Below are 26,295 nucleotides of genomic sequence, written 5' to 3' on the forward strand. Positions count from 1 at the left end.
TGGCCATACTATGGGAAAGAGAGGTACTTTCTTTGGGACCTAAAAAACTACAGGTGCAGGGGTTAGGGTTGTGAGGTATGTGTGGAGTGGGAGGGACAAAAAGGCAGAGACAGCAGCCTGTGCATAGCCATTGTGTTTTATTGGATCTGGTATATTTTTTATTTTACAAAATATACAGAGGAGCCCAAAATGCAAAGCAGTCAACAGTGTTCTGATGGGAAAGGGGCCCCCCTTAGGGCCCTAACCCTCAGATCCTGACTGACTGGGAGAGTGAGCTAAATGGAACGAGCAAGTATATTAAAGGGTGGCAGCATGGCAAGAGTGGTCCCTGCCTTCTAGGTGTGTTCAGGGGCATCTCTGGGTAGACTGAATAGAACAAGAGGACACCCTAAGTAGGAACTGAGGAGGTTATGCGGGGTGTTAGAATAGAGCCTGGGTAGACCAAAGATTCTAGTGAATGCCCCCACACTGGTTTCAGATGTTATACATGCCTCCCTCCTTCCCCTTTCTTCTAAGGCATCCACTGACTCACTCCATGCCTCCAAGTCTAGAATAAATGGCAAATAAAAACTTAAGTGGCAGCCATCAGAGAGGGTAGGCTGAAACTTTGGCAGGTATCAGCTGGGACATCTCCCACCCATATTCCCCTGCTGCTGCTACCACCCACACAAACAGGAAGGAAGGAAAGGAAGGAATTCCAGGGATGAGCCAGACATCAAGATCCTATGCTCTCCTGGGATACTGAGGAGTATGGAAATTTCTGGGGCATTTCCTAGGAGACAGAGTCTTCTGGAGAGCCTAGAAACTCATGATAGCCTGGGGTGGCAGACCTATGGAGCTTAGACCTATAGTCTGGCATGCCTGAGGTGTTACAATCTCCAGGCCTTTCTGCACTCTGTGCCAGCCACCTGTGACCTAAACACCCAGCTCAGGCCTAAGATTTCTCCTTTTACATTCTTGTCCCCCTCTACAAGGCTCTCAAAGGCCCTGGTCTAACAGGCTAGTCAGTGCCATTGACAGAGTAGCCTCTCTGAGAAGGAAATCTTAGAGGAAATGCATATGAGATCAGAGATAGGGGAAGCACCATAGCAGGAGACATTTTGTCTAGTGTTGTAGTTTCTAGAGTAGGGACGGAAGGTGGAGAACCACTTATTTCCTATTAGCAGGGGCACCCTCAGCACTGAGTGTTAGGCAGGAAGGGGGTGGGAGCTGTTGGGAGTTGGGAACACTCCACAGGTACACTCTGCCCACTCCCTGGCCCCTTTAGCTCCAGCAGTCTGGACCACTGAATCCCCAGGCTCTTGGATTCCTACAGCCCCCAGGGCAGGGCTAGAATGAGGACAGACCTGGGAAGAGAAGGGTGAGTTCCACCTGGACTAGAGCTAGAGCATGGTCCCCCCAGGACAACTGACCCCCTCTCCTGGGGAGCTAGATGACATTGTCAAAGAGTTGCATGGACCTCATGATGTTCTCGTCCTGTAGCCATGATGTGAGAGAAGCAGATTGGAGAGAGAGAGAAATAAAAAGAGCTTATCAGAGACACAGAGAGGGACATGCATTCTGAAATGGGAACATTCAGAGACAGAGGCAGCAAGGAAGGAGACACCCAGAGAGACTTGTAGGGAGGGGCAGGCCTCCCTGAGTTGTGAAGGAATAGGACCCAGGAGTGTGGGCAAGTTAGGGAGATGATAATGTGCCCAAAGGAGCTTTCTCCTACATCACTGAATCGGACCCTGAGTCCAGACCAGGGAAGTATGGAGCGCAGGGACTTGTACCTTCTGGCAGGACTCAATGAATTCCTCAATGGTCACCACGCCATCCTTGTTCCTGTCCATCTTCTGCAAAAAGATAGTCAGAGAGAAGAGAAGGGATGACAGGAGAGAGGCAGGCAGAACTCAGGTAAGTTCTCTGCTGGGACCTTGCCTCCTTCCCTTGACTCCAGGACCCTCCAGCCTACCCAGTCCCAGGCACCTGGAAGAAGCTCTCCACATGCTCCCTTGGGGCCTCCTCTCGGAGCGCAGGATACGTATACTTGCCCATCATATCATAGATGGATTTCATGATATCAAGCATTTCCTGTTAGGCAAGAGAGAAAAGGATCCCTCCTCAGAGCCTCCAGCCTCCAAACCAGGAAGACTAGAGCCTAGGGCAGACCTCACGCCTTGCTGGTGATGCACGTGTGGGTCACATTTTCCTCCTAAGGGCTCTTTGAACCTCCCCTCACACATAGAAGCTCTCCAACTCTTCAGTCTCCCCACACCTCCTTGGTGATGCAGCCATCCTTGTTGAGGTCATACAGATTGAAGGCCCAGTTTAGCCTGTCATCTATGGTTCCCCGAAGAATCACCGACAAACCAGCCACGAAGTCCTGGGAAGGAGAGAGGAGGGAACTGGTTCTTCAGATACCCTTAACCCAATCCCCTCTCTGGGTTTGGCCTGTGGATCTTGGCCCTGATGCTCCAGGAAACAGGTCTCCCTGACCCACCTCCTCCAGCTCACCTCGAAACTGACAGAGCCATCATGGTTGGTGTCAAAGGCATTGAAGAGGAAAGTGGCATATGTGCTGGAGTCTGTAGGGTAAGCGTGGATAAGTTTGGCTTTCAGACAGGAGAGGACTTCCTACCCCACACCCCTCTTTATCATTTGGCATTCCCAGCCCCTCCAGAACCCTCTCCCCAGCTCAGCCTAGAGATGGACAGCTGCTTCCTCTCAGGCCTTGTCCCCTCACCTCCTTGAGGAAAGAACTGAGAGTAAATCTGCTTGAAGTTCTCCTCGTTGACAATTCCGCTGGGACATTCCTGGGGGGCGGAAGGGGGGTTAGAAACCAGACTGAGAGCAGAAACAAAACCCCCTTCCACTCACCACCACCTACTCTATGCCAGAGACTCCCAGAGAAGGAAAATCTTCCTGTCTCCAGGGAGCTCACCATGTAGTTCTCTTAAGGAAGGCAAGACTTCTCTTCAGTGCACAAGTTTAAAAAAACAAAGAACTAACCAGACGGCCAGTCTACAGGCTCCGCCTCGTCTCAAATCTGCTAGAGCTTCCTGCTAGAAGTTTGGTCAGCGGGGAAGAGGGGCCCGCTCCGCCTCCCCTTCCTTCTCTTACCCCTATAAGCATCCAGGCCAATCCTTCGGGGAAGTTTCGGATAGGCCCCGCCCCCTTGCCCCACCCCTCGCCCTGTCTGGCCTGGCTCTGTACTCACATTCTTGAACCCCCGGTACAGGACCTGCAACTCCTTGCGTGTGAACTTGGTTTGCTCCTGCAGCTGCTCCAGACCCTCTGGCCGGTGACACACGGTGGACAATTCAAACTCATCCTCCACGCTGTCTGCGGGGGGGTGGGAGGGGACGAGGGGGGAGGGGACAGCCGCGCCTCAGGCCCAGCCTCCAGGACCCCGCTTCAAAACCATCCTCCCCATCTCCAACGCCAGAGACCAGCCTGCCAGTTCCCTTGGACCCCGGTCCGAGGACATCAAGGCAAGGAGAGAAGACGCTGTTCAGCTTCCAAGTCTATCAGTTGTCCGGGCCCATGGGCAGGCCTGGCCCCACAGCCAGGGGTCCGACTCATCGCTGCCCTGGGCCCTTGATCCCTGGTTGAAGGAGAAGGCCCCCCAGCCCCATCTGCGTCCCAGAAAGGGAAGAGTAGAAAAAAAGGGTTCAAGAGGAAGCGTCTGAGGGTCCAGGCTCCGGACCTTCCCTGACCCACTCAGATCCATGGAGCCCCACACTTGCCCCGCCCAGATCCTTTTCTCCAGCCAAGCCCCACCTATCCCAGCCATGCTCCAGCCATGCCCCGCCCAGCCCCAGCCAAGCCCATCCAGACCCCACCCCTACCCTGCGCCCAGTATACCTTAGCGAAGGCCTCATCCCTGGCCCCATCTCAGTCCTGCCCCAGCTCCCAACATCCAGTCCCCAGGCAAGTGCCCCCACCCCACGCTCTCCAAGGCACCCGCCACCGCCACCGCCCCCACCAGGACAGTAAGTCACCTGGGTCCAGCGGGCGGGGTCTGTGGGGGCGGAGGGAGGCTGGGACTGCTAATGCTGAAGGGAGCGAACTGTCACCGAGAAAGTGGAAGACCCGGCCAACTGCAGACACACACCTCGCCCCTCACACTCAACAGCAAATCTCACAGACCTGCGTGTTACAGTGCACACACCCCAGCCCCGTGCACAGTGGCACACATAACGAACAAGCACAAACACACACGAAACAGACCCTACACACATATGCTTGGGGGACTCACGCCTGTCCTTTTCCTGAAGCTAGCCCCATGTGGAATCAAACACAATGACACTCTCGAAATGTAACTACAAAGTGGGCCTCTGTGGCTTGCAAAATTCAGTATGATCCCTTGAGACGGGCAAGGCCCAACTGAGGAAACAGGCCTGGAGAGAAACCGAGGCCACTCAACTGGGGACCAGGCTGGGACTAGAAAGCCCAAGTATCCTGGCACCTGGAGGAAGGCGGGCTCCATCCTCTGCACCTGTATCCATCCAGTCAGGGCAAGGGCAACTTGCATCTCGAGGCCCAAAACATGCCCAGGGCAGGGTGGGTGGCCACAGCCGCAGACACTAACCTAGCTAAGCCACGACAGACCTCGCAGCAGTCTGGTTTCGCCCGGCCACATTGGCCATACCCACACAGTCTCAGGTCTCGGCCCTGCCACACTGGCCACGCCCACTGACCAGTGAGGCCCACAGGCACTTGGGCCCAGCCCCCAAAACTGGCCACGCCCACACATTCCACAGGCTCCGGGTTCTATAGCTACACCCTCCTCACACTCGGGCCAACCAGCGCCCACCCCCACCCCCCAAGCCACATTGGTCACGCCCACACACACACTCACACTAGCTGGCCCGAACCGGTCACACAGGTCACACCCCAACACAAACAACCCGCCCCCGGAAGCACAGGAGAGGCACTTGCTTTCACTGACTGAGGGCAGAGCTTGGGGCCCGCAGCAAGGCAGCAGCTTGAGGAACCGCTGCTTCAGCGCTTTTTTAGTGGGCCCTGGAGGGTGGCCTGGGAAGAGAGAAGACCCCAGGAAGGCACATTAACCCCCACTGTCCCTCCGATCCCCTCCCCACCATCACAAATCAACCTGACGGGAAGCGGATGTTGGGAGAGGACCGGAGGAGGAGAATGGTGAGAGTAGCTGGGGCTGGGTTAGGGAAGCCCAGTGGGGTTCACAGGCATATAAAGTCCACTCAGACACCTTGCATAATGGGACACAGCCGGGGGCCGTGAGGCCACCGAGGGGTGATGGCATTGGCCTTGGTGCCTGCTGACCCAGTGCCCTTGGCTCCAGTGCTATAGCTGGACCTCTGAGGGTGATGTCCAACCCAAGGACTGCCTAAGTAGGAACACCTGTCTCTGTCTCTCTCTCTCTCACACACAGTGACAAACGTGTATAGTGACACACAGAATGATAAATCACAGTGATGGAGGCCATACAGCGACAGCTTGATACCCAGGAACACACTCAAAACCAATGGCCTAATTTTTTAAAGTTTTATTTATTTAATCTCTATACCCAATATGGGGCTTGAATTCACAACCCCGAGATCAAGGGTCACACACTTTTTCAACTGAGCCAGCCAGGCACCCCCCACAATGGCCTAATTAAGCAGGCCCCAACACACACACACACACACACACACACACACACACACACACACACACTTTGACACAGTACTCCTTAATACAAACATATATAGATGTGGCCTAGGAAAAACATGACACACACATATGAAGACCCACATTGGCCATTTTCCATGCAGCATGAACAAACCATACAAGAATACATGGGACAGCATGACACGGTGTGTTAAGGACACTACAAACACTGTGCCACTATAACATGACACATATCAAGGTCACCAGGACATATAATCATATATTGTGACTTAGGTACCCAAGGCACCCCAGATACCTAAGACTGCACCTCACCAATAGAACCCATGTTTGTTCTGCCCACCTTTCCTTCCTATAACCCCTCATTTCAGGGCACTTAGAATCTCCCTGTCAGTGGAACAGAGTTCCTCATCAGCTAACTCACCCACTCTAAAAGTGTGTCCCCTCCCAGTCCTTTCGTATGGCTTGCTCTTTGAAGGTGACATGATAGCAAACTTTGAAGCAATAACAGACCTTCCCGATGAGCATTTTGGTGTAATGTGGGGCTATCCAGAGCCGATGACCACAGTTCCTCTCACTTCCCCTTATTTACACCCCTGTCCTACAGTGCTAATTGCACCCTAGGGAGAGACTCCACGTTCTTGTGCCTGTCTCCTGGCTGCACCCACCTCCAGACTCCAGAGCCAGAGCTCACAGAGACCTAGCACACTGCTTGCAGCTGGCCTCAGTCCATTCCTGGAGGGGCCCAATTTCCTTGGGTTGTAGGTTCCTAGGGCACCCGACATCCCACGCAGGGCCCGCCTCCCCTCAGGCAGGCTCCGCCCTTCAGGAAAAGGCTCTGCCCCCAGAGGGTAATTGAAGTCCATGCCTTCCCCTCCAATACGTCCTTTCTCCCCCTCCCCCTCAGAGCTATGGAGAGGTAGGAGGGAGACGGGAGGGAGAGGTAGGAGGGTGGGCCGAGTCGGGATCGATGGCGGCCTGGCCCCCCGCCCAGGGCTCCATTAGCCCGGACTTTGGTTTCCCGAAGCCGGATTGTGCCTGGGGCCTCCGGTGGTGTAGTCGCAGCTGGACTGGGAAGGGCGGGGGGGACACGACACCACCCCCACCCCCGCCTCTCCCAACCTCCAGCTGTTCACACATCCACCTCCCTCTCTGGTCCTCCCAGGAATCATTCTCCTCTGCCTTCAGCCTACAGGACACCTGGGTTTCCTGGGTGACCCTCTTCCCATCAAATAGTCTAAAGGGGATGGCAAGTCAGAGCCAAACTGACTTCATCTTTTCAGGATTGGATGAACCCCTGCTCCCCACTCCACTCCGATAAATGTAGCAAAGGATGGAGGGTGGGTTAGGGGTTTCCTGCTCTTACTGAACCCCTGAGTAGGCAATTCATTGGCCCTTCCACGTTTCCAGTTCTCTTCACATCTTTGCAGCTCTCCCTGGTGTCTACCCTACAGCCCTCCTATCATGGTTCTTGCCTACTTTCCTGTCCCTTGTGGAACTGGAGAACAGCCATGCTATAGAGCTGCACAGTTATTGGTGTGAAGAGGAGGGAGAGGCCAAACCTCTCTGGGGGAGGCAGAACCTGCTCTCCTCTCTACCTCCAATATCATTCTCCCCACTAGACTTTGGGGCGGGGTGGAGAATTCCCAATGCCTAGGCCTTGAAGATCCTGAGAGAAACTGGGAGTGGCAAGGGGGCTTGGGAAGCAAGGTCCCTGATCTGTTCCACCCCTCACCCTCCTGCCAGAGCTGATTATAAATGTCTCATTCCCAGTGTTCCCACTCCTACCCCTCCAGAACCCACCCCCATCCCAAGCCTTGACTATGGAGCTGGTATTTTCTCAGGGAACTCTGGGAACAGCCACACACACAATCCAGTACCCAAAGAGGCCCAACTGCACAACCAGTCCCCCTCAGGCAGTCATATCCACATCTCACAAAGCCACACACCCGGTCCCTCTACACATTAAATCACATCCTTGTCACATGCAAAGGCTCATACAGTCACACACTTTATCCTTTTTCACATAGAGGAACACACAGTCACACCCCCCGTATCTCTCACACAGAGTCCACATACACTACACTCTGTAACCTACACCTGCAAGGATGGAGGTGTGGAGAGTCACACGCATCTTCAGGGCCATTGTGGGTCCCTGGCCCCAAAGGGATACCCCAGAAGTCTGATGTTATCTCAGGATCCCTCGAACCTCCTTCCTCTACTCTAGATAGCCCTGCCTGTCTCCAGACCTCTCCTCATGCTCCAAATGGATTCCCCTCATCTCCATACCTTAGTCCTCCCATGCTGTGCTCCTCTCACCACCCCCCCCCCCAAACACCCTAGCCCCCGGCCCTCTCTCTTCACTTCCCTCAGACATCCAGCCCCCAGATCCCCTCCTCACCTCCCTCAGACACTCTTCCCCCCCACCCACTCCTTGAATTTCCCTCTTTACCTCTCTCAGATGTCCTGTCCCCCAAGCACCCCTCCTCACCTCCCCTAGATGCCCTATCCCATCGCTAACATGCTCACCCCTGACCCCAGTCATAAAATCAGAGTAAGCCCCTCCCCAGCGCCGCTCAGGCCAGCAGCCCAGACACGCCCAGACACCTGGGTTACCTTCCAAGGAGACAGGCTCGAAAAGGCCAAACTGCTCCAGGACCTTGACAAACAGAGCGAGGACCACGAGCACAGCAACCATCTCCAGCCCTTCCAGGTTCATGGTGGGCCTGGGGCATGGCCCCCACCAGCTGAGGGTCAGACACACTGGAAGCCCTCCTCACACCACCTCCCCCTCAGGCTCCCCGGCCGGAGTAAGAGGACCGCCTGCAGCCTCCCTCCCCCTCCCCTCCCAGGATCTCCTCCCTCTCCCGCCCCCTCACCCCGCCTCTGCCCCGCAAGCCTCCCAGTCACAGCCTTTTCCTCTTCCCGGGGCCACTTCAGCCTACAGACCGGCATCTCCTCAGGAGCCTTTGGCGTGAAGGATATGGGACAAAACAGGCCAGGCCGTAAGAGGAAGGCAGCGACCTGCCTCTGTCCCTGAGGACAGCTTCCCCCAGACACCTTGTGGCTACTCTGTGCCAAAGGGAGGGGGTAGAGGGAGGAGCTGTGCTTAGGGAGAGGGCAGGGAAGGGCAGTGTGTGTGTGTGTGTGTGTGTGTGTGTGTGTGTGTGTGTGAGAGAGAGAGAGAGAGAGAGAGAGAAAGAGAGAGAGAGAGAAAGACTATGAGCTACACGTGTATAAGGAATAGATACATGAGTCAGAAATTATAAGTGTCTGGGCATTTTCTTGTGTGTATTCCCGTGTCTGACTATATAGAGAGTATGTGTTTCTCCCCTTATGTGTGTCTCTGTGTGTGGTTTGCACATGATTGCGTATGTGTCTATTAGGTGTGTGTCTTGTATATGGGAGTAAGTGACCTGGGTGTCCATAGTATGTGTGTGTGAGTGCACTGGCGTATGTCTGAGTGTGTGGGGGGCATGAAGTGTATGGGTTTCAGCAGGGCTGCGGGATAGAGGTCTGAAGACTGGTAGTATAGCTGTGTCCTATAATTAGGAGTATGGGTCTACGGTGATTGCATAATTGTATCTGCACGGAGCTGTATGAGAATATAAGCCGGGAGAAGGCGGTGACCTCTCCAGTCAGGAGGACACCACCAACATCGATCGCGGTTGTCATAGAGACAGTGAGGCGGGAAGCACTCTCTTTCCACAGCCCACGGACAGGGAAACTGAGGCCCAAGGGAGGGAGGATTAGGTCCAATAGCCGGGGCAGGAAAAAGGCTGCTTAGCCTTATCATGACCCTCTGGGGAGGGGACTTATTGTGGCTGCCTTTGGGATCCACAGATTCAAGTTCTTTGGAAGAGGAGAGACAGAGCTCCTCCCTTCCTCTCAGCCAGGATCTGCCAAAGCCTTGCCTGCTCCTGAACTGTTACTGGGCTGATGGAGAAGAATGATGGAGAGTAGGAGGGAAATCTGAATCCTCCAAGGGAGCCATCCACCCTCACCCCCTAGAGCATTCCTGGAGCCCCTCCCCCATCTGCCCAGCTCCTTCCCATTGCTGCTGTTGCTGCTGCTGCTGCTGGCTGTGTGTCTGTGTGTGGGTGTGGGTGTGCACATGTGTAGGGGTGGGGAGAGGCCTGCAGAGCCAGTGAACCAGAAGACAACTACTGCCACAGCTGGCTGACATTGAGCACTCACTGTGTGCTAGATAATATGCTATGTGCTTACAGACATGGTCACAGTTTTTAAGATTTTATTTTTTAAGTAGTATCTACACCCAACGTGGGGCTCGAACCTATAACCCAGAGATCAAGAGTCACACGCTCCGCTGACTGAGCGAGCCAGGTGACCCCAGACATGATCATATTTAATTTTCACAGTAAACCTATGAAGGAAGTACCATTATCCCCACATTACAGGGAGTGAAACTAAGGCAAAAGGAGGTTAAGAACATCACCAAGATCAGTAAGTGTCAGAGTGTTAGTTTTAACCCAGTCTGACCCTGAGCCTGTGCTCTAAACCATCACACTACGCTGGCCCTTGTTAGACAGCTTGCCCACTCAGGAGGCCTCGTTTAGGGAGACTGACTCCAGAGGGAGCCCTCTCCTTTGTCCGGCTCTGGGATGAAGGTGTCTCAGCCCAATAGTGGTGTAGGAGTCCCCCTGTCAGGCTGTCCCTGCCACTTCATTTGAGGATCACTGCTCTGCAGTTCCACATGGCCACCACTGGGGGTCAGGCATCCATCTTACTCCTATCTAACCCTTCCCTAACCCTTACCCCACCCACAACAACCTGGGAAGGTGTGGAAAGGATGGGAAGAAGGGTATGCCACTGGCAGGCTTGGTCCTCTGCTTGCCCCTCCACCCCCTCCTCCAGGAAGAAGTCAACTTGGGGACTGCTTTTGGTTTCTCATACCCTAGAAGTTACAAATAAACAGATGAAACCAGCAAATATCTCCCTATTACTGTCCAAATTCCACATCTGGCATTTAATTCCCTCTACCCTCATCGGCAGATACCCTTTCCAACCATTTTGGCCTCTTCACTGTCCCCCAAACACATCAAACTAGGTGCCATTTCTGTACCTTTGCTCCTGTTATGAATGCCCTCCTTTCTGTTCTCCTTCTGTTCTACAGTTCTCACCTAACAGGACTTCCAGGCCTCAGCAGAATTTCTAGCGAACTCACTGTTGGGCCCTCAAAACTCAGCACCTAATTCTGTAATGTTATTAAATGGGAAAAGTAAAAGGAGACAGCATAGCATGGTATGTAATAGTGCGGGCCAGGGTGCCAGATTCCCTGGGTTCAAATCCCGGATTTGTCAGTTACAATTAACTGGGCAAGTTCTTAACCTCTATGTGCCTCTGTTTCCCACCTCATATGGTTGCTGGAAGGAGTAAATGAATTAATACATGGAAAGCTGTTAGAATAATTCCTGGCACAGAGTAACTGTGGAAGTGTTTTCTACCATTATTAACAACACGACATCTCCTGCGCCCCTTACATTTCTATAGCTCTCAATTAACAAAGCATTTCTGCAAACATTGTTATCTTGATGGCTTCTCATGACAACTCCATGAAGTAGGTGGAGTGAATAGTATTGTGCCCATTTCATTGATGAGGTAAAGGAGGCCCAAATAAAGGGATTTGAGAGAAAGGGATTTGCTCGAGATCACCTAGCTAAGATGAGAGGTTGCATATTTGAACCCAGATCTTTCTGGATCAGTCCTGTTTCCTCAACTAGATTCCAAGCTCCTAAAGGGCAAAGAGTTTAAAAATTGGATTTATATAGGAGCGCCTGGGTGGCTCAGTCGGTTAAAATTGGACTTACAAAAATTGAATGACAGGCTCTGATCTGGTGCTTGTGGAACAAAGGTGAACTAAACAGGGGCTTCTATTGGGTAGGGAGAGAAAGCCCACTAAGAGAACCTTAAGGCTTCTATTCATTCATAAAATATTTATGTGCTTACTATGTGGTAGGAACTGTTACAGGCAGGCCATGAAATGAGCTATAAAAGCTCATTTAGGAGCACCTGGGTGGCTCATTTGGTTAAGCATCCAACTCTTGGTTTTGGCTCAGGTCACGATATCATAGTTTTGTGAGTTCAAGCCCTGCATTGAGCTCTATGCTGACTGCGTGTAGCCCGCTTGGGATATTCTCTCTCTCTCTCTCTCTCTCTCTCTCTCTCTGCCCCTCTCCCACTCATGCTGTTTCTGTCTCAAAAATAAAATTTAAAATGCATTTCCCTAATGACAAAACAAACAAAAAGCTCATTTAACTGTAAAAGCTCTCTAACTGGAAGGCCAGGAAAAACTTGGAGAGGTTATTTTTTGAGCTGATTCTTAAAAGATGGCAGGGCACCTGGGTGGCTTAGTTGGTTGAGTGTCCAACTTTGGCTCAGGTCCAACTTCGGCTCAGGTCATGATCTCTCATGAGTTTGAGCCCCACATTGGGCTTGCTGCTGTCAGCAGAGAGCCCACTTCAAATTCTCTGTCCCACCCCCGCCCGTCCCCTGCTTATGTTCTGTCTCAAAAAAAAAAAAAAAAAAAAAAAAAAAAAAAAAAAAAGATGGCGAAATGTCAACAGTCTACCCTAACAAAGGGGTCAACATTTAGTGAGCACATTTTGTGTCCTGGATACTTTACGTATATTGTCTCACTTAGGCCTCATAATAAAAATGAAAAATGAAAATATTACTCCTGTGTTTACAGCTGACATGGTCAGAGTGAGTAGCAGTATGTCCATTTTGCAGATGAAAGAATTGAGGCTCAGGGAAATAATTTTCCCAAGATAAAACAGATGGTGAAGGATGGATCAAGACTTGAACCAGGACCAATGATTTCCAGTCTGTCCTTCCAATGCGTGTGGGGATGCCAAGGAACCTTGGATGGCTGTAGCTTAGTTAGTGCCGGGGGAACCATAAGTGGTAAGACCAATGGTCAGATTCCATGGAGCCTTGAACACCAAGCCAAACTATCTGGAAGGAAAGAGGCAGCACAGCCACATCTCTGGCTCTCTGATGCTGATTCACAGATGGAGAGACTGACAACCTTGCACCCAATTGCCCTGTCTCTAGACCCTCCTCTTCTCTCTCTCATCCCCACCCTCAACCTTCAGAGACCTTGACTCAGCCTCACAAGGACTCAAGGTCCTAACAGGACTCTGGTGGGAGAGTCTGTAAAAGGGAAACAGTGAGTTGTTTTCCAGGCTCTCCCTTCTCCCCACTCAGCAACCTCTCAAGTCCCGGGGCCCTATGAGAGACTCGTCCAGATCTGTCCTCCCTAAGCATCCTGGTGTCACTTAGCTCTTCACCCAAGGGAGTGAAGTCTTAATGGAAGCACTTTAGGCAGAGTGAAGGCTCAAAGGTACACTATCTTAAAACATTAGGTAGGCCCTCCCTAAATCCCTCAAACCTCACTGCAGAGATACTCCTATCATTTAGTTGTCTGTCTCTCACCCTTGGAACCTGGAATAATACTGCTTTATGAGGGGACGCACCCTATGTAGCTGTCCCACTTTCATCTGTCCATGATCCCCCAGTGAAGACCCCAGCCAGTAAAGACCGCAGAGCTCTTCTCTCGGTCCCCCAGCCCCACTCCATCCCCAGCCCCGCCAGAAGACACAGCAGCCCCCAGTTGCACTAGGTGATTAATGACTTCCCTGGGCCTTGGGGCTATTTTGGGGCCTGGAAGTCATGCCTGCTATGATTGAGAGCTGGTCCTGCCGGGCTCCAGCCATCTGTCACTGGAGACAGGTCCAAGAAGGGGGCTTGAGGGACACAGGCTCCCCAAGAGACTTCCAAGCATGGCTCTGGCTTAGCCCCATCTCCCTGCCTTCCTGGGAACACATGGCAAGGAGAGGCCAGCCTATACTCCAGGGGCTCAAGAGGATACCATGGAGAGAGCCAGAGAACTACAGATCCCAGAATGCCATGGGGCGAGGCTGTTTTGGTCTCTCCAGGCCAGGTAGTGAGGTGATGCGAGGTTCTGTGGGCCTTGCCCAGGCAGCCTTAAGGAAACTCAAGTGGAAGTGTGTGTAAATCTCAGCAGTGCCATGATATGATATTCACAATCCACATGTCATAAACTCCACACATCCCACACCAAGGTACAAGCTTATGAAGACTATACAACTAACTTAGTGTGACTCAGGAACCCCCTACCCAACTCTAAAGCGTAGAACCCCAGGCACATGCCATTTCAGTGTCATAGAATCCCAGTGATATGCAACCCCAAGCATGCACAGTTCCAGTGATCACAACCCCAGTAATGTATAACCCGGTTCATACAAACTCCCAGGGATAGACAAAACGGTGACATACAGTCCTTATGCCACACAAGTCTATTCATCCCATCATTCATGAACTCACTAGCTGAGTTCATGTTGGCCCAGTCCCGCCTCGGCATTTTTTCCTTTTGGACGTTGACCCCAGTCATCTTAAGATCCCATTAAATTAAGCAATTCGATAAGCCCTTTCCCTGCTCCCCTGCAAGTGTCCTCCTTTTATCCCTTTACATCCACTTGCTTGAGGCCCCCTCCTCTGCCTTCAGTGAGAAGTCCTGCCTCATCCTCCACCATCGTGAAGGACCATCATGCCCCCTACCCTTTCCTCTTTGAAGACCCCTATCTTCCACCTTCTCTGTAGGAGACTCTATTCCTAGCTCTACTTTGTCAGGGATCTTGCCCTTTAAACGCTTTCCATTGAGTGATCCAGCTCCCTCCATCTCTGTGAAGGGCCCTTCCCTTCCCCACCTCTGTAAGGCTGTTACCCCACTTCACTCACTTTTTGTGAAGGGTCCAGGCCCTTCCTCCCTTCCTCATACCTGGCGACAGCGACCCAGTCACTAGCTGGTAGAGGGATCGTGCTGCTTGCCCCAACGGGCTCCGGCACCTGCGGGGGCATCGGTTCATGGTTCGGCTGAGAGTGCACTGGCCAAGCTCCTCCCCCAAGGCCCGGGGCAGTCAGGTCTCCGCCTCCACCCGAGTGGGCCCTGCGTGGGCGGCGCTGGAGGGCCGGACCCGCAGGACCAGAACCAGAATCTCGGACAACGGAGTCTTCTTCTGCTTCCTGTTTCCTCCGGGCCGCAGGAGGGGAACTTCCCCTATCCCCACCATCTGAAGCACCCGTCCTCAAAGTTTCTAGACTGGGCGGGGCGGGGGCGGGGGTGGGGGTGGGGGTTGGAATGGGAGGAGTCCTCACAGCCATCACCGGGAATGTTTTCTGATATTCTGGTGGGGAGGGGAGGCACCCACAGGTTTTGAAAAAGGAGATGGGGAAGGGGATAATGAACCTGATGCTTTACTGCCCCTCTTCAGCCCTTTCTTCTCTGCCGGTAGCAACCTCCTCCTACCAATTTGGCACTAAGAAGCAAGTGGGGGGGGGGGAGTAAGAGGACATAGTTGTCATGGCAACTTCCCACACTTCCATACTTCCTGGACCAATGGGAGAGAGAGCTGGAGGAAGGAGGAGGAACTGGACCGCGTATTGGGATGGCAAAGAAGAGGCGGCTCCAAATCCCTTTCTCTCATAACTTTCTGTTTTGTGTCCCTTTGTCTTGCTCCAGTGGGTTCCCAGATTCTACCATCATATGTTGGTTGTCAGCCAAATGCATGAAGGAGAAGCTCCCCTCCCCTCAGTCTCAGCCCTGACCCTTTCCAGGACTCATCTCCATCGGGTTGTACCCAAAATAAACCCTTCCAGGACCCATTGACGCCTTCAAACCACCGGGACAGCCTACAGGAGAGACTTAGTTCCACTCCTCCGACTGGGATCCTGTCATTTTGGCTGAAAATTCTACATTTATGAGACAAAAGTCACGTTCGAACTCCGTGCAAATTTTGCCACTAGATTTAGCCGCGACATCCCCTTTCGGAATCAACTACGCAAGCATGGCTGCTCTAAGACCACACGAGGGCGCCCTAGACTTGGGAAAGATATTTTATGGCCAGAGGGACCCGAGTTCAGGCCTTGGCCAGATTCCAGCTGTCTCCTCACTGTCCCCAGTCCTTTCTTTGCCTCCGGCTTGGACAGGACTGCCACGGATTGCTGCCTTTTTCGCACTACGCTGCACTTCCAAACAGACCTGCCAGGCTTGGAAGACCACAGGGGGTAGATCTGGGTCGGCTTGGGGCTCAAATTCTCCCCACCCCCAAAAATCTCCCCCAGCTTTTGAGTCCGGGGGAGTGGGGAAGAAAAGTGATCGGGGGTACCCAGGATGCCCTGAGGTATGACTTAAAGACTCCCTCTCTGTCAGCCTGATGGACCAGAAAGATAGGAGCCAAAGACTACCCCCATGTCCATCCCAGGAATCCCGACCGCACAGGGAAGGAACTTTGGGCACAAGGGTGGCCCCATGGTACCTCCGCCCCGACCGCTCTTCAGCACCGCGGACAACGACTCCCATTTTGGCTTCCCCTCACGCGTTTCAGAGCGTCCCAGCCTCTTGTCTCTTGCTGTAAGACAAGCCCTCCTCTGAAAGGAGATCTCCTGGTAGTGCTATTTCTATTTTCCAAGTCCTGTGTGGAGCTCTCTAGATCGAGGTTGCTGTTGCTGAAGAACACCATTCTTGATGCTTGTCAACATTTGACCTATTTTTCCTCGGGAGGTAGGCAGGCAGGAAGTAGTATTCTCCATTTTAGAGATGAGAAAAGTAAGACCCAGAGACCAAAAGTAATAGAAAGCCCATTCCTGCACCTTCCAATACAAGTGCTTCCCTACCTTCACTCAATCTCTGATTTAAATAGCCAAGTGGGGAGGGGATGATTCCACTAAAAGAGAGAATCAATTAAAGCAGAAGCAAACACTGACTAATGTGATGCTAATGAGTGCCCTGGGGCCTTACTACTAGCAAGGATCCTGAGTTGGTGAGAACACAGTTCAAAGCAGAGCTGGACCTTTGGATTCCATCCCAGGCGGAGCCACATCTAGGGCACACCTGGAGCCTACTTGAGAGGAAGGGCCCTCCCTTCTAGGAGTCTCAGCATAGGAACTAGGATTTCCCCAGGGTCAATGAGTAGGGGAGACACTTTCTCAAGGCATTAGATCCTAGTTCTCTTCCCCACCCCCAAGTGTTAACCTCACTCCCCTCTGGACAGACGAGGATCTTGGGCTCCTTCCACCTCCCCAGCTTGTTTCTGACAAGGAGACAGTCTCCCTCCTCCCTTTCACTGTTGGAGTTCCTGGGCAGGCTGCACAATGAGACAGAAAACACACACACACATGGAAATGTACACAAGGTGACACAGGCCCCCACACAAACACGTGGGTCTGCCTACCAAACCCAGGAATATGTGCGGCACAGATGTACTCCCCACTGTGGGAGAGAGAGCATGCCTGGGCAGCAAAGTGGTTTGGGGAGGCTACACGGCACCTTCCAGGTCAAGAGCTTCTAACTCTGGGTCTGGAGTGGAAGCAAGAGGGGGTGTTTTCCTTCAAGACTGGGTGAAGTTCTGGGAGGGTTGTTGAAGGTTTAAGGAGCTTCAGTTGAAAGAATGATCTGAGTACTTTTGCAGGGGGCAGGGCGGTGACCAAACACTAACCAAAGCCTCCCCGCAAGGGCCAGGTGCTGTTCCTGGGAGCCAGGCTAGGCAGCTGGACACTGAAGTCTCTCCTTGGGTCCACCTGGTCACTTTGTGAAAAAATTGGGGGAAAAGTGGTGGGCAGTAAAGGCCTCCTTCTGCACCGGGAACCCAGAGAGGCAGCAAGGGTAAGACACATCATAGACACTCGCAGATATTGCCACATGAAAGTACACAATCAGCACGAAAGGCCAAATATAATGTGCATAGTCTCACAATCACAAAGCAAAATACAATCTACTTTAACAAATGCTTGCCCCAGGAGGTTCAGAGTCATAAGTCTTACAAAGAGACATACACCATGAAGTGAAGTCCTGACCATTCTGATAGTCTCACACAGAATCGCACACTCCACAGAATTGCACATAAAACAGAGGCACATGGTCAAAACAACTTCATTTATACAGGGTCCTAACACAACATCACTCAAACATCTGATAAGATCATACAATCGCACAGCCAACAAAATCACACTCACCCTGTCACCAAGCCTAGGGCACATGGCAACCAGTTGAAGGAGACCGTGCGTGCAGGCACACACATATACACACACAGACACACACAAAGAATGACAGGCGCTCACGCACGTAACACCTCCCACTCCAGACACTCTCCTAGCTTTGTGTCACACACGCCCACACCTGCTGCTTCTCCCCACCTGCCCGCTAGTCCCCCCCCCCCCCAACCCCCAGGGGACCCAAGGCTTTGAACCCCCAGTGTCCTGCTGCCCAGAACAGCCTGGAGGGTGCCTGGGAATGGGGCAGAGTGTGAGCAAGGGCCTGGCCAGGGTCAGATAGGGTCTGGGGTTGGAATCTACCCTCCCTCCTGCAACCCCTGAGTCCCTGACTCACCTGTGAGCTGGTCATAGGATCCGTCCAGGTCTCGGGAATCGGACAAACTCTCCTTGCGGCCCTGGCCCCGCATGGCCCCCGGCGCCCCCGTCCCGTCCCGCTTGGGCCGTGGGAGGGGGCGCCGGGTAGCCAAGACAGGGTGCTCACACGGCGCCCCCTGGCGGCGTTGCACGCTGCCTGGGCTGGGGCTGAGTCTGGAATGGGCTGGGGTCCCGCCTGGGGTCCTGGGGCAGGAGCGGGAGGCTTGGGCAGTAGGTGAGCGCAGAGCCGGAGGCAGAGCCGAGCTAAGCACAGAGCTGGAGCCAAGCCGCCTCTCTCCTCCCGCCCCCTCCCCGCGGCTGTCACCGCCGCCTCCCCCCTTTGGCGCTGCCGGGATTGGCTCCCCCTACCCCCGCCCCCTCCTCTTAGCAGCTTGGGGGAGGATCGCGGTGAAAGGGTGAGCTGGGAAGGGCGGGGAGGGAGACTGGTTCTACAGCAACATTACCCCCTAAACCTGGAGCTGTGGGTCCTGATGGTGGAAGATGGAGCAGGGCCTGAAAGGCCCCGCTGTGAGGAAACCCCTGCTCCAACCTTCAGGCACTCTTTCCCCCATCATCAGTACGGGCCAGGGGAAGTCTGTAAGTGCCCTGTCCGGGTCAGTCTCCACGTCAGCCCCTATTTTTTACGTTCTCCTCCCATGTATGGGTCTCTGTGGACCCCCGCCAGTGCCCGCTTTGCTCGGAGGGGGTTAGGGATGAAAAGCAAAGGTCAACCCAGCCTCTATCAGGCTCATCTCATGTTAAAGGTTTCACATAAAGACCCCAACCCTCACCCACTGCAGAACCCTGTCTCTGGGCCCTATTCACTGTGAGAGTGCCTTCTTCTGGGATCTAATGACCCCCATTGGCCCACTGGGAAGAACAGGAAAACAGGCCGGTTTTTCAAGACTTTTCTGGTTCTTTTGTTCCTCCCCCCCACCTTCAACTTTGCTGCCCTTCTCTTGTCACCTGCCCTGTCCTAGATTCCTTCTGTTTTCCAGATCTGAAGATGACTGAAGGGTGTGGGGACCCAGGTGAGGATACAGCGTGGGTAAGAAATGCCTTTGTTATTAGGCTCCCTTCCCTTAGAAGGATAAGCTCCTTTTCTGAAGCCGGGGGCCATCACAGAGCTGGGCTGCCTCCAGCTTCCAGGAACTGAGTGACTAAGCCTATTTGACCTTTTCCAGGCTCTTTAACTGGACTCCTAGCCCAAGAGCCCCCAACCCACCAGAAGGAAGAAGGAACAGTGTCTAGTGGGTCTGGGTGGTGTTGTGGCAGTGTCCCGTGTATCCTCCTCTCTGCCCAATGGCTCCTCTGGAGGGATGACCTACTGAGACTGAAAGCTTCAGCTAAAGTGACCCCAGCACGTTTAATGTCTTCAATTGGATTGAGTTTCCAAGCACTTGATTCAATTAACTCAGCAGGAATTGTGGTAGGAGTTCAGGCGTGAGAGGGGGATAAGCAGCTAAAAGAAGGATGGCCTTTGGGAGCAATGCCCTGCTTCTAGCTCTCTCCTGCTCCGGAGGGTCCTCCGGAAGACACAGCATAGCCGCTGGGGCATGGACAGACATGGGCAGCTCCTTTTGTGGTTGAATTCTAGGAGATGATGGGATTCCCATTTGGAGTTCTTAGAACAGGTATATGTAAATGGGCCAAGAGATGGGCTTCTACAATGGAAGGCAAGGAGTCCTTCACTACTGCTTCATGCCCTTGTTCATTTCATAGGCAAGGAATCCATAAGCAGTGAAGACAAGGGAGCTACACCTGTCTGAACCTAAGTGGCTTCTACTAGAGCCAGGAGACTTAGGAGGAGAGTGAGGATAGGTAAGGGTCCCCTAGCCAAATGGGAGCAGCACCTGGGAGATCACTTTAACCTCCTCTTTGGGAAATGAGTTCTGAGTTAACAGAGATGAAGAAAAACAAACAAAAGACACTAAAAAGACTCCCATACAAATCAATTTTTAATAACTCCAACTTGCTACCAGCTTCCAGCTCCAGCTCCTCTGGGGTTTATCACTGTGGAGAACACTAAATGCCCCAGGCTGAGCTACCCATCTAGTGATCAGATGACCCAGCCCCTGATCTCTTAGGAATCTGCATCTATACATGGCAGCATGCTGGTGGATCCTCTGGAACTAGTGCACATCTGCTCAATGTAGGAGCCAGAACTCTGTGCCCAGGGAAGGCAAGTATCCTAAAGAGATTTGAAGCTAAGTGGAATAGCAGCCAGGGAGGTCCCAGACCTGCTCTCACTGCTGGTTTCATGCCCTTACTCCCAGAGTCTTCTTATGGTGCTTGTGTCCTGCCAGCCTGAGAGCTTTAGAAAGTGCTTTAGAAGGTGGGAGTGCGGGGGGGGGGGGGGGGGGGGGGGGGGGGAGGGGAATCTCAGACCAGCAGCTACTTTGAAGGCAGCTGTGGGGTAGGGAAAGCCTACAGAAGTTCCATGGAGTCTGTCCAGAGGAGGAACCATGGGCCAGCTTCCCAAAGGCCAGGAGACTGGCCTGTGGCTCCGCCCAGAATAGATAGAATGGCCTCTCCATGATGCGCACCTGGCCCCTTTCAGATGGAGGGCACCCTGCCCCCCAGCAAGTTCTCTCCCTTCCAGGCACCAGACCACAGCAGGAACAGATTCCTCCCTAGAGGAAATTCTTAGGCAGGCTGGATGTAAACAACAGCCGGGTGAGGGGGTGGAACACGTGGAGGGGAGCTCAGCAGAGGCAGGAGAGGCTCCCAGAGGAGAAGGTGACTGGGGAGGTGGGGAGGCTGCTGGAAAGGGAGCCAGCAAAGTAGGCACCTGAGGGCTCCAGAAAACCTGTCAATGTTTATTTCACACACACACCCTAAAGACAGTTTAAACCAGATTGAAAATTAAAAGCTCAGGTTGTGACCCTATAGTGCTGAGGAGTCAACGGGTTGGAAGGCAGGGGAAAGCTAACAGGCACTCTTGGTGCCAAGAATCAAATCCAGAAAGTGGCAGCTGGACAGCAGGGCATTGGGCAGATTCTAATCTCCAGTCTCCCAGATGGAGAAGGTAGAAAAAGGTCCTCAATTCCCACCCTACCTTGAGCTGAGCTAAGGGTCCTCACGACTGGACAGTGCACCATCAGGGGCAGGGGACACAGATTTCAAGCTCAGCTCAGTTCCAGGCCCAAAGAAAGCAGAACTGGCTCCATCTACATCTGAGAGTTAGTCTGTTTTCAGAAGCCTCGGACAGCCACTGATCCTCAGGATGCTGGCCTCACCCTAAGACTTGCCCCAACAACCCCTGAAAATCAGTCAGCAGCCACAACTTGTAATCTCAATTGAAAATGTGAGGGGGTGTCCAGGGAGCCCATGCTGGAAGCCCCCACATTCTTGAAGGCTTCTCCCTGTGCCCCCCCAATCCCTCCCCAAATAAGATTCGATTATCCCTGGTTTGCCCCTCCTGGCCCCTGCTGTCCAAGCTCCACTGAAGCGTGGCCTTCACCGAGAGAACTCGGTATCTGTGTAATTCTCCAACCTAGGGGACGGCCCCTCTCCCCTCAGTCCCCCTCCAGCCCGGGAGCCTCATGGGTAAGGGCAGTCAGCAGCTGCTCAGATTCGTGTGGCCTCAGGAGATAGTGGAGAACTCCTTGAGCAGGACTTCCTGGCTGAGTGTGTGGAAGGCCAGATTTCTCCTGACGTTGGTGCTAATGGATCGAACCTGGGAAAGGGTGGGGGAAGGTAAGAGGGCACAGGCAGAGAGAAAACAAGGAGAGAGTTGGTTACAAACAACAGAGGGCAGTGCCTGAGGGACAAGGCCGAGATGCAATGCTAGAAGTTTCTCTCTTAGGAAATGAACCCTTAACAGCTATCATCCCTGCAGGCAAGTCAGCGAATAGTTCAGTGATAAGCTGATAAGTGGAAGAAAAGCAGGGCTGAGAAGCAGATGTGAGAAGAGTACACGTGGGCACCTGAAGAGGCAGAAGTAAGCACAGACAGGGAAGGAGGGTGAGGGCAGGCCTTTGTCCTTGCCTCGGCCATGCAGTGGGAGACTGGTCTGTCAGTGGTCTGATAGAGGAGGAGAAAATGAGGCCAGGGAATGCATTTCTGATCTCACTCTCTGTCTGTATTTATCTACTTTCCTGGGTTGGAAAGAACACCTGGAGACACAGCCCCTGTCTGGCATAGAGGGCAGGAGTACGATCCAGAGGCCAACGACGAGGAGCAGGTCATACAGCTTGTGAGTCCCAGGCTTGGAAGCAGGACCCAGGTTTCTCAACTCTGAGTCCAGAACTCTTTCCATACCACAGAGAAGCCCCCTGCTTTAAAGGGAAGTCTGGGGCATATCCCCGTTGTGTCCCCACTACTCCCTTCATGCTTTCTCCCCATAGATGGAGAGCCTTGCAGGAAGTGTTGCCTCTGTCAGTGGGGGAAAGGACTGTGGAGAAGGGGTCAAAGGGCCAAACTCTCTACTCTGACTGGGTTCTGGGAGGAATCCAGCACACTCTGGAAGGAGTGTTGTTCATGGGCAACAGAAGTGAATGTTGTTTAAGAGACAAAGTAGGAGAAGGAGGAGAAAAAGCATGTGTATCTATCCTGGGCCCCAAAGACCAAGGAGCTTTCCTTCAATTTCTGCTTAGCTATGGGAAACATAATGAAGTCATCAGGCAGGAGGCAGAGGCAAGGGCAGCACGGCAAACAGCGGGCGGCTCAAGCTCATTACCTCCAAGCCCAACCAGACCCTCTTTGCTCCCTGGTGCTAGAGGTAGAGATATAAGGAGAACTGAGTCAGGTAGAGGCTAGTACCAAGAGAGCTCCCCTAACTCCTCCACAATCTTTTCCTCTCCAATTACTTACTCTCTTTGTGAAGTCTGGGCCCCCAGTAATCCCCCCACAACAACTTAAAGACTTGCCATAAATATACTTGACCCCATAAACATACTCGACTCTGCTATCTCTTTATATCAATTGTTTCCCTGCTCCCAACTCACTCACTTCCAGAGCAGATCTCCCTCACCCTGGGGAAGTCCAAAATCTCAGGAATCTCATGTCAGGGTCAGAGCAGGGCTGTGTTCAGCATAAGACAGATAATCTACAACCCAGCACCTTCATCATAAACTTGGCACAGGGAAGTAAAAGCTGGGCTGAGGTGAGTTCTGCCCCAGCAGTGGGAGGGCTGAGGCTATGGGAAGGAAGTATAGCGTGCTCTGGTCTCAACTCGCAGCTACGACATTCGTGTACACCCAGGCTGGAGGGGCGGGGGGGGGGGGGGGGGGGGAGGGGTGGGCGGCAGGATTGAGATTGGCAGGCTTCGCTCTTCCTGAGAGCAGCTCTAAGCACAGGGCAGCAGAGAGACCATCAACGGGGAGAGCCCAGTTCTGTGGCAGGGCTGACTGGGAGACTAGTAGGAGGCAGAGCAAATGCTCACTGACTCCAGGTGGCCAGGGGTAGGGGCTGCAGGAAGCTGAGTGATGGGAAAGGGGGGCGTGGGGTGAGGAGTGAAGACTGGAGAACTAGATCGGGAGGGCACTCAGACCAGGAGCCAGTTAGGAATTTAGGAAGAAGTGATTGCATAAGGAGGAGAAGAATCAATGACTCTCATTAGCTGCTGGAAGACAGGATACGGGGTAATGAGCCAGAGCTGCCACTGGGAACACACGTCAAACCCCAGGCCCAGCTGGAGCTGTGCAAGGGCCGTCTCCATGGCTGCAGAAGAGAGATGGGCAATGCTGCCTCAGGCTTCTCACACTTCCCCGCCTGGCACCAGTACCCTGGGGAATATCTTCTCTCACTGCCTGGTCCTGGGCTGCTTCAGGAGACAATTCGCACACCCAATCCCAGCAGACTCCTCAAGTCTTATTTCATCAGCCTTTGGCAAAATGTGGTTGTTTTCTTAGATGCCCACCTGCACAGTACAACGCACCGGCTGGGAACGGCCCTCAGGAGACACAGGCAGAGGTGGAGGCGGGGCAGACTCACCAGCTCCTTGAAGAAGGCAGCTTCCTTGTGCTGCTCCGAATAGCGCTCATACTGGTCCAGGCCATCCTGCAGCTTCAGTGTGAGCGTGTCATAGTTGGCTCGTACTACCTCCAGCACCTGCAGGAGGTCAAAGGCCAGGCAGGGCTTAGGCCATTCAAACCCTAGGTCACTTGGTCCCCAGGCCCCTCTTGCTGCCCTGCTGGGTTGGATTCAGGCTGGGGCGACACCTCCAAGAGACCATGCTTACTACTTATCACCCAGAAAAAAAGCCTGGTCACAGAGCAATTCCTCAGGTTTCTGGGACCATTTTCTAACCTCTTCTCTTCCTGGCTTTTCCTGACCCATCCAGCCTGGACACCAGGGCTGTTTACTCTGGGTATGGTAAAAGAGCACGAGAAGAGGTGACAGAAGAGTGAGTGTCTGAGCTCAGCAACATCCCCAAACCATAAATGTGTTCTCAGCCATATCCTGCAGCTTTCTTTGGCTAGGCTGTCACAGTTGCTGAGTAAGATTTTGCCAATATCTCCTTCCTTTTCCCTTTCTGGGAACCACATTTCTTCAGTCCCGGGATGTTCCTCAGCACCATCTGCCGCTTGTTTTCATCTCTCAGTGCCAACTGTCTTCCTATCCACTGCCTGGATCGAACTTTTGGGCCTCCCAGCCTTGTGATGTAGGGGACACTTTCTTGACTAAGCTAGAGCTAAGCGCATGTTTTGTTCTGATGAGGGGTCTCTCCCCTTTCTCTTACTTTCTATGGGGGTGGGGTGGATTCAGACCTCCACGGACTCCAGGAACCTTGGATCTCAGTGCTTCCAAAGGAAGTTCTGGTAGGACTTCAGTTGATAAGACCATGAATCAAAGCCAAGGACAACCAGGGGGAAAGGCATACCATTTAAGTTAGAAAGGAGCTGGGCAGAAAGGAGAGACCAGGAGGTGGAATGACTGTTCACTGTGGTAATCTGGGTGGTAGCTATTTTGCAACTTGACCTGACAGAAGTCTATGACATCATGAAGAGCTCCCAGCTCAGTAAGGAGCTTGGGAGGGATGAGTGAGGCTTAATTCTTTCTTTCTTTCTTTCTATCTATCTATCTATCTATCTATCTATGTATTTTGAGAGAGAGACAGAGAGAGAGAGACACAGAGAGAGAGAGAGAATCCTAAGCAGGCTCTGTGTTGTCAACACAGAGCCCAACTTGGGGCTTGATCTCCCAAACAGTGAGATCATGACCTGAGCTTAGATCAAAAGTCGGATGCTTAACCAACTGAGCCACGCTGGTGCCCCAAGACTTAATTCTAACAGAAGGTAGGGCAGGGTAAAGAGAATAAGCTAGAATCAGGACTGGTCAGAGGGACTGAGGATGGCCTCCTGAGGGGGACAAAAGTACCTCTGGGCAGTTCTCACCAATTCAATCCTGTGCCAGGGCACATGTCACTTGGTAGAAAACACTTCTGCCTGCCAACAAATTCTGAGGGGAGAGTACAGATGGAGAACACAAGGAGGGCTTGTGTCCTCAAGTTTGGTGGGGGGAGGGACAGCTAGGGCAAACGTCTAGCCTAGGCTCCAGGCTCAGTGTCCTTCCCTCCAGACACCCAGCTCCTCAAGGTCACTCTGCCTGGCTGTGTCCCACATACCCTAGCAGGGGCTGGCTCCTTTGCTTCTAATTCCATTTATCAGCTCTGTCAGCAGGAGGACCAGTACTCACTCAGCAACGGCTGTCACTCACAAAGTAATCCAGCCCTCTCATGCATGTGGGCTGTGCTTGTAGCTAAAATATCTATAGACAAGGTCTTGGCTCAGAAGTGAACGGCTCAAAACCCCCTAAAAAGCAAAACTCCAAGATGGAACTGGGCCCCCAGGAACCAGGCAGAACAGAGTATTACATGCTTTCTCTAACCCTGAACTCTGGGCAGCCTCAGCAATGCCTATGAGCCAGTATCCTGGGCTCAGTCTTTCCTAAGGGTTATCAGGTAAGACAAATACTATGCTAAAGCGAATTTTGAGAAGGTGCAGCCTGTCAGAGATGCTACATCCTGAGAGCCTCAGGCCTCAGGCAATGCTGCCTTGATCCCTGGGCTTTCTCCCCTTGCCATGGCCAAGTGGAAGGTCTAAAAACAGATATTTTTCATTCCCAACAAAGTTGGCTTTTGGCAGAAGAACTCAGTTCTGTTTCTTAAAGGAAGGCAAAACAGAGAAGGCCTTAGAGCTATCAGCTCCTTGGAAGGAAACCAAAGGCCTGGCTGGACTCCGTGCATGATCTCAGCTCTCCTCTTGTCCA

General features: G+C 52.9%; 2 protein-coding genes across 10 annotated transcripts in view; both read right to left on the minus strand.

Moving 5' to 3' along the window:
• Positions 1-120: 120 nt before the first annotated feature.
• KCNIP2 (potassium voltage-gated channel interacting protein 2) lies at positions 121-18,177 on the minus strand. Of its 7 annotated transcripts, XM_042908566.1 has the most exons (10): positions 18,062-18,177; positions 4,927-5,022; positions 3,987-4,085; positions 3,203-3,327; positions 2,729-2,798; positions 2,500-2,570; positions 2,261-2,368; positions 1,972-2,076; positions 1,776-1,838; positions 121-1,476 (listed from the first exon to the last, which is right to left on the minus strand). In XM_042908566.1, the coding sequence occupies exons 1-10, from the start codon at positions 18,132-18,134 to the stop codon at positions 1,429-1,431; spliced, it is 858 nt and encodes a 285-aa protein (XP_042764500.1). In that variant the 5' UTR covers positions 18,135-18,177; the 3' UTR covers positions 121-1,428. The 7 variants fall into 7 exon arrangements, with proteins under 7 accessions (XP_042764500.1, XP_042764498.1, XP_042764497.1 ...); XM_042908564.1 differs by lacking the exons at positions 3,987-4,085; positions 4,927-5,022; XM_042908563.1 differs by lacking the exons at positions 3,987-4,085; positions 4,927-5,022; positions 18,062-18,177 and adding an exon at positions 14,456-14,722 and having other exon boundaries at positions 121-547.
• A 2,703-nt stretch (positions 18,178-20,880) lies between these two features.
• Positions 20,881-26,295, minus strand: part of ARMH3 (armadillo like helical domain containing 3) — a 172,336-nt gene continuing 166,921 nt past the window's right edge. For 2 of the 3 annotated variants that reach the window (XM_042907598.1, XM_042907597.1), the window contains 2 exons: positions 24,019-24,135; positions 20,881-21,760 (listed from right to left, as the gene is read on the minus strand). In XM_042907598.1, the coding sequence (XP_042763532.1) occupies positions 21,668-21,760; positions 24,019-24,135 (210 nt within the window). In that variant the 3' untranslated portion in view covers positions 20,881-21,667. Of the gene's footprint in view, positions 21,761-24,018; positions 24,136-26,295 lie in introns of those variants that run through there. The other variant, XR_006194307.1, reaches the window with a different exon arrangement.

This window comes from Panthera leo, chromosome D2 (genome assembly GCF_018350215.1).
Source record: "Panthera leo isolate Ple1 chromosome D2, P.leo_Ple1_pat1.1, whole genome shotgun sequence".
Classification (NCBI taxonomy): Eukaryota; Metazoa; Chordata; class Mammalia; order Carnivora; family Felidae; genus Panthera; species Panthera leo.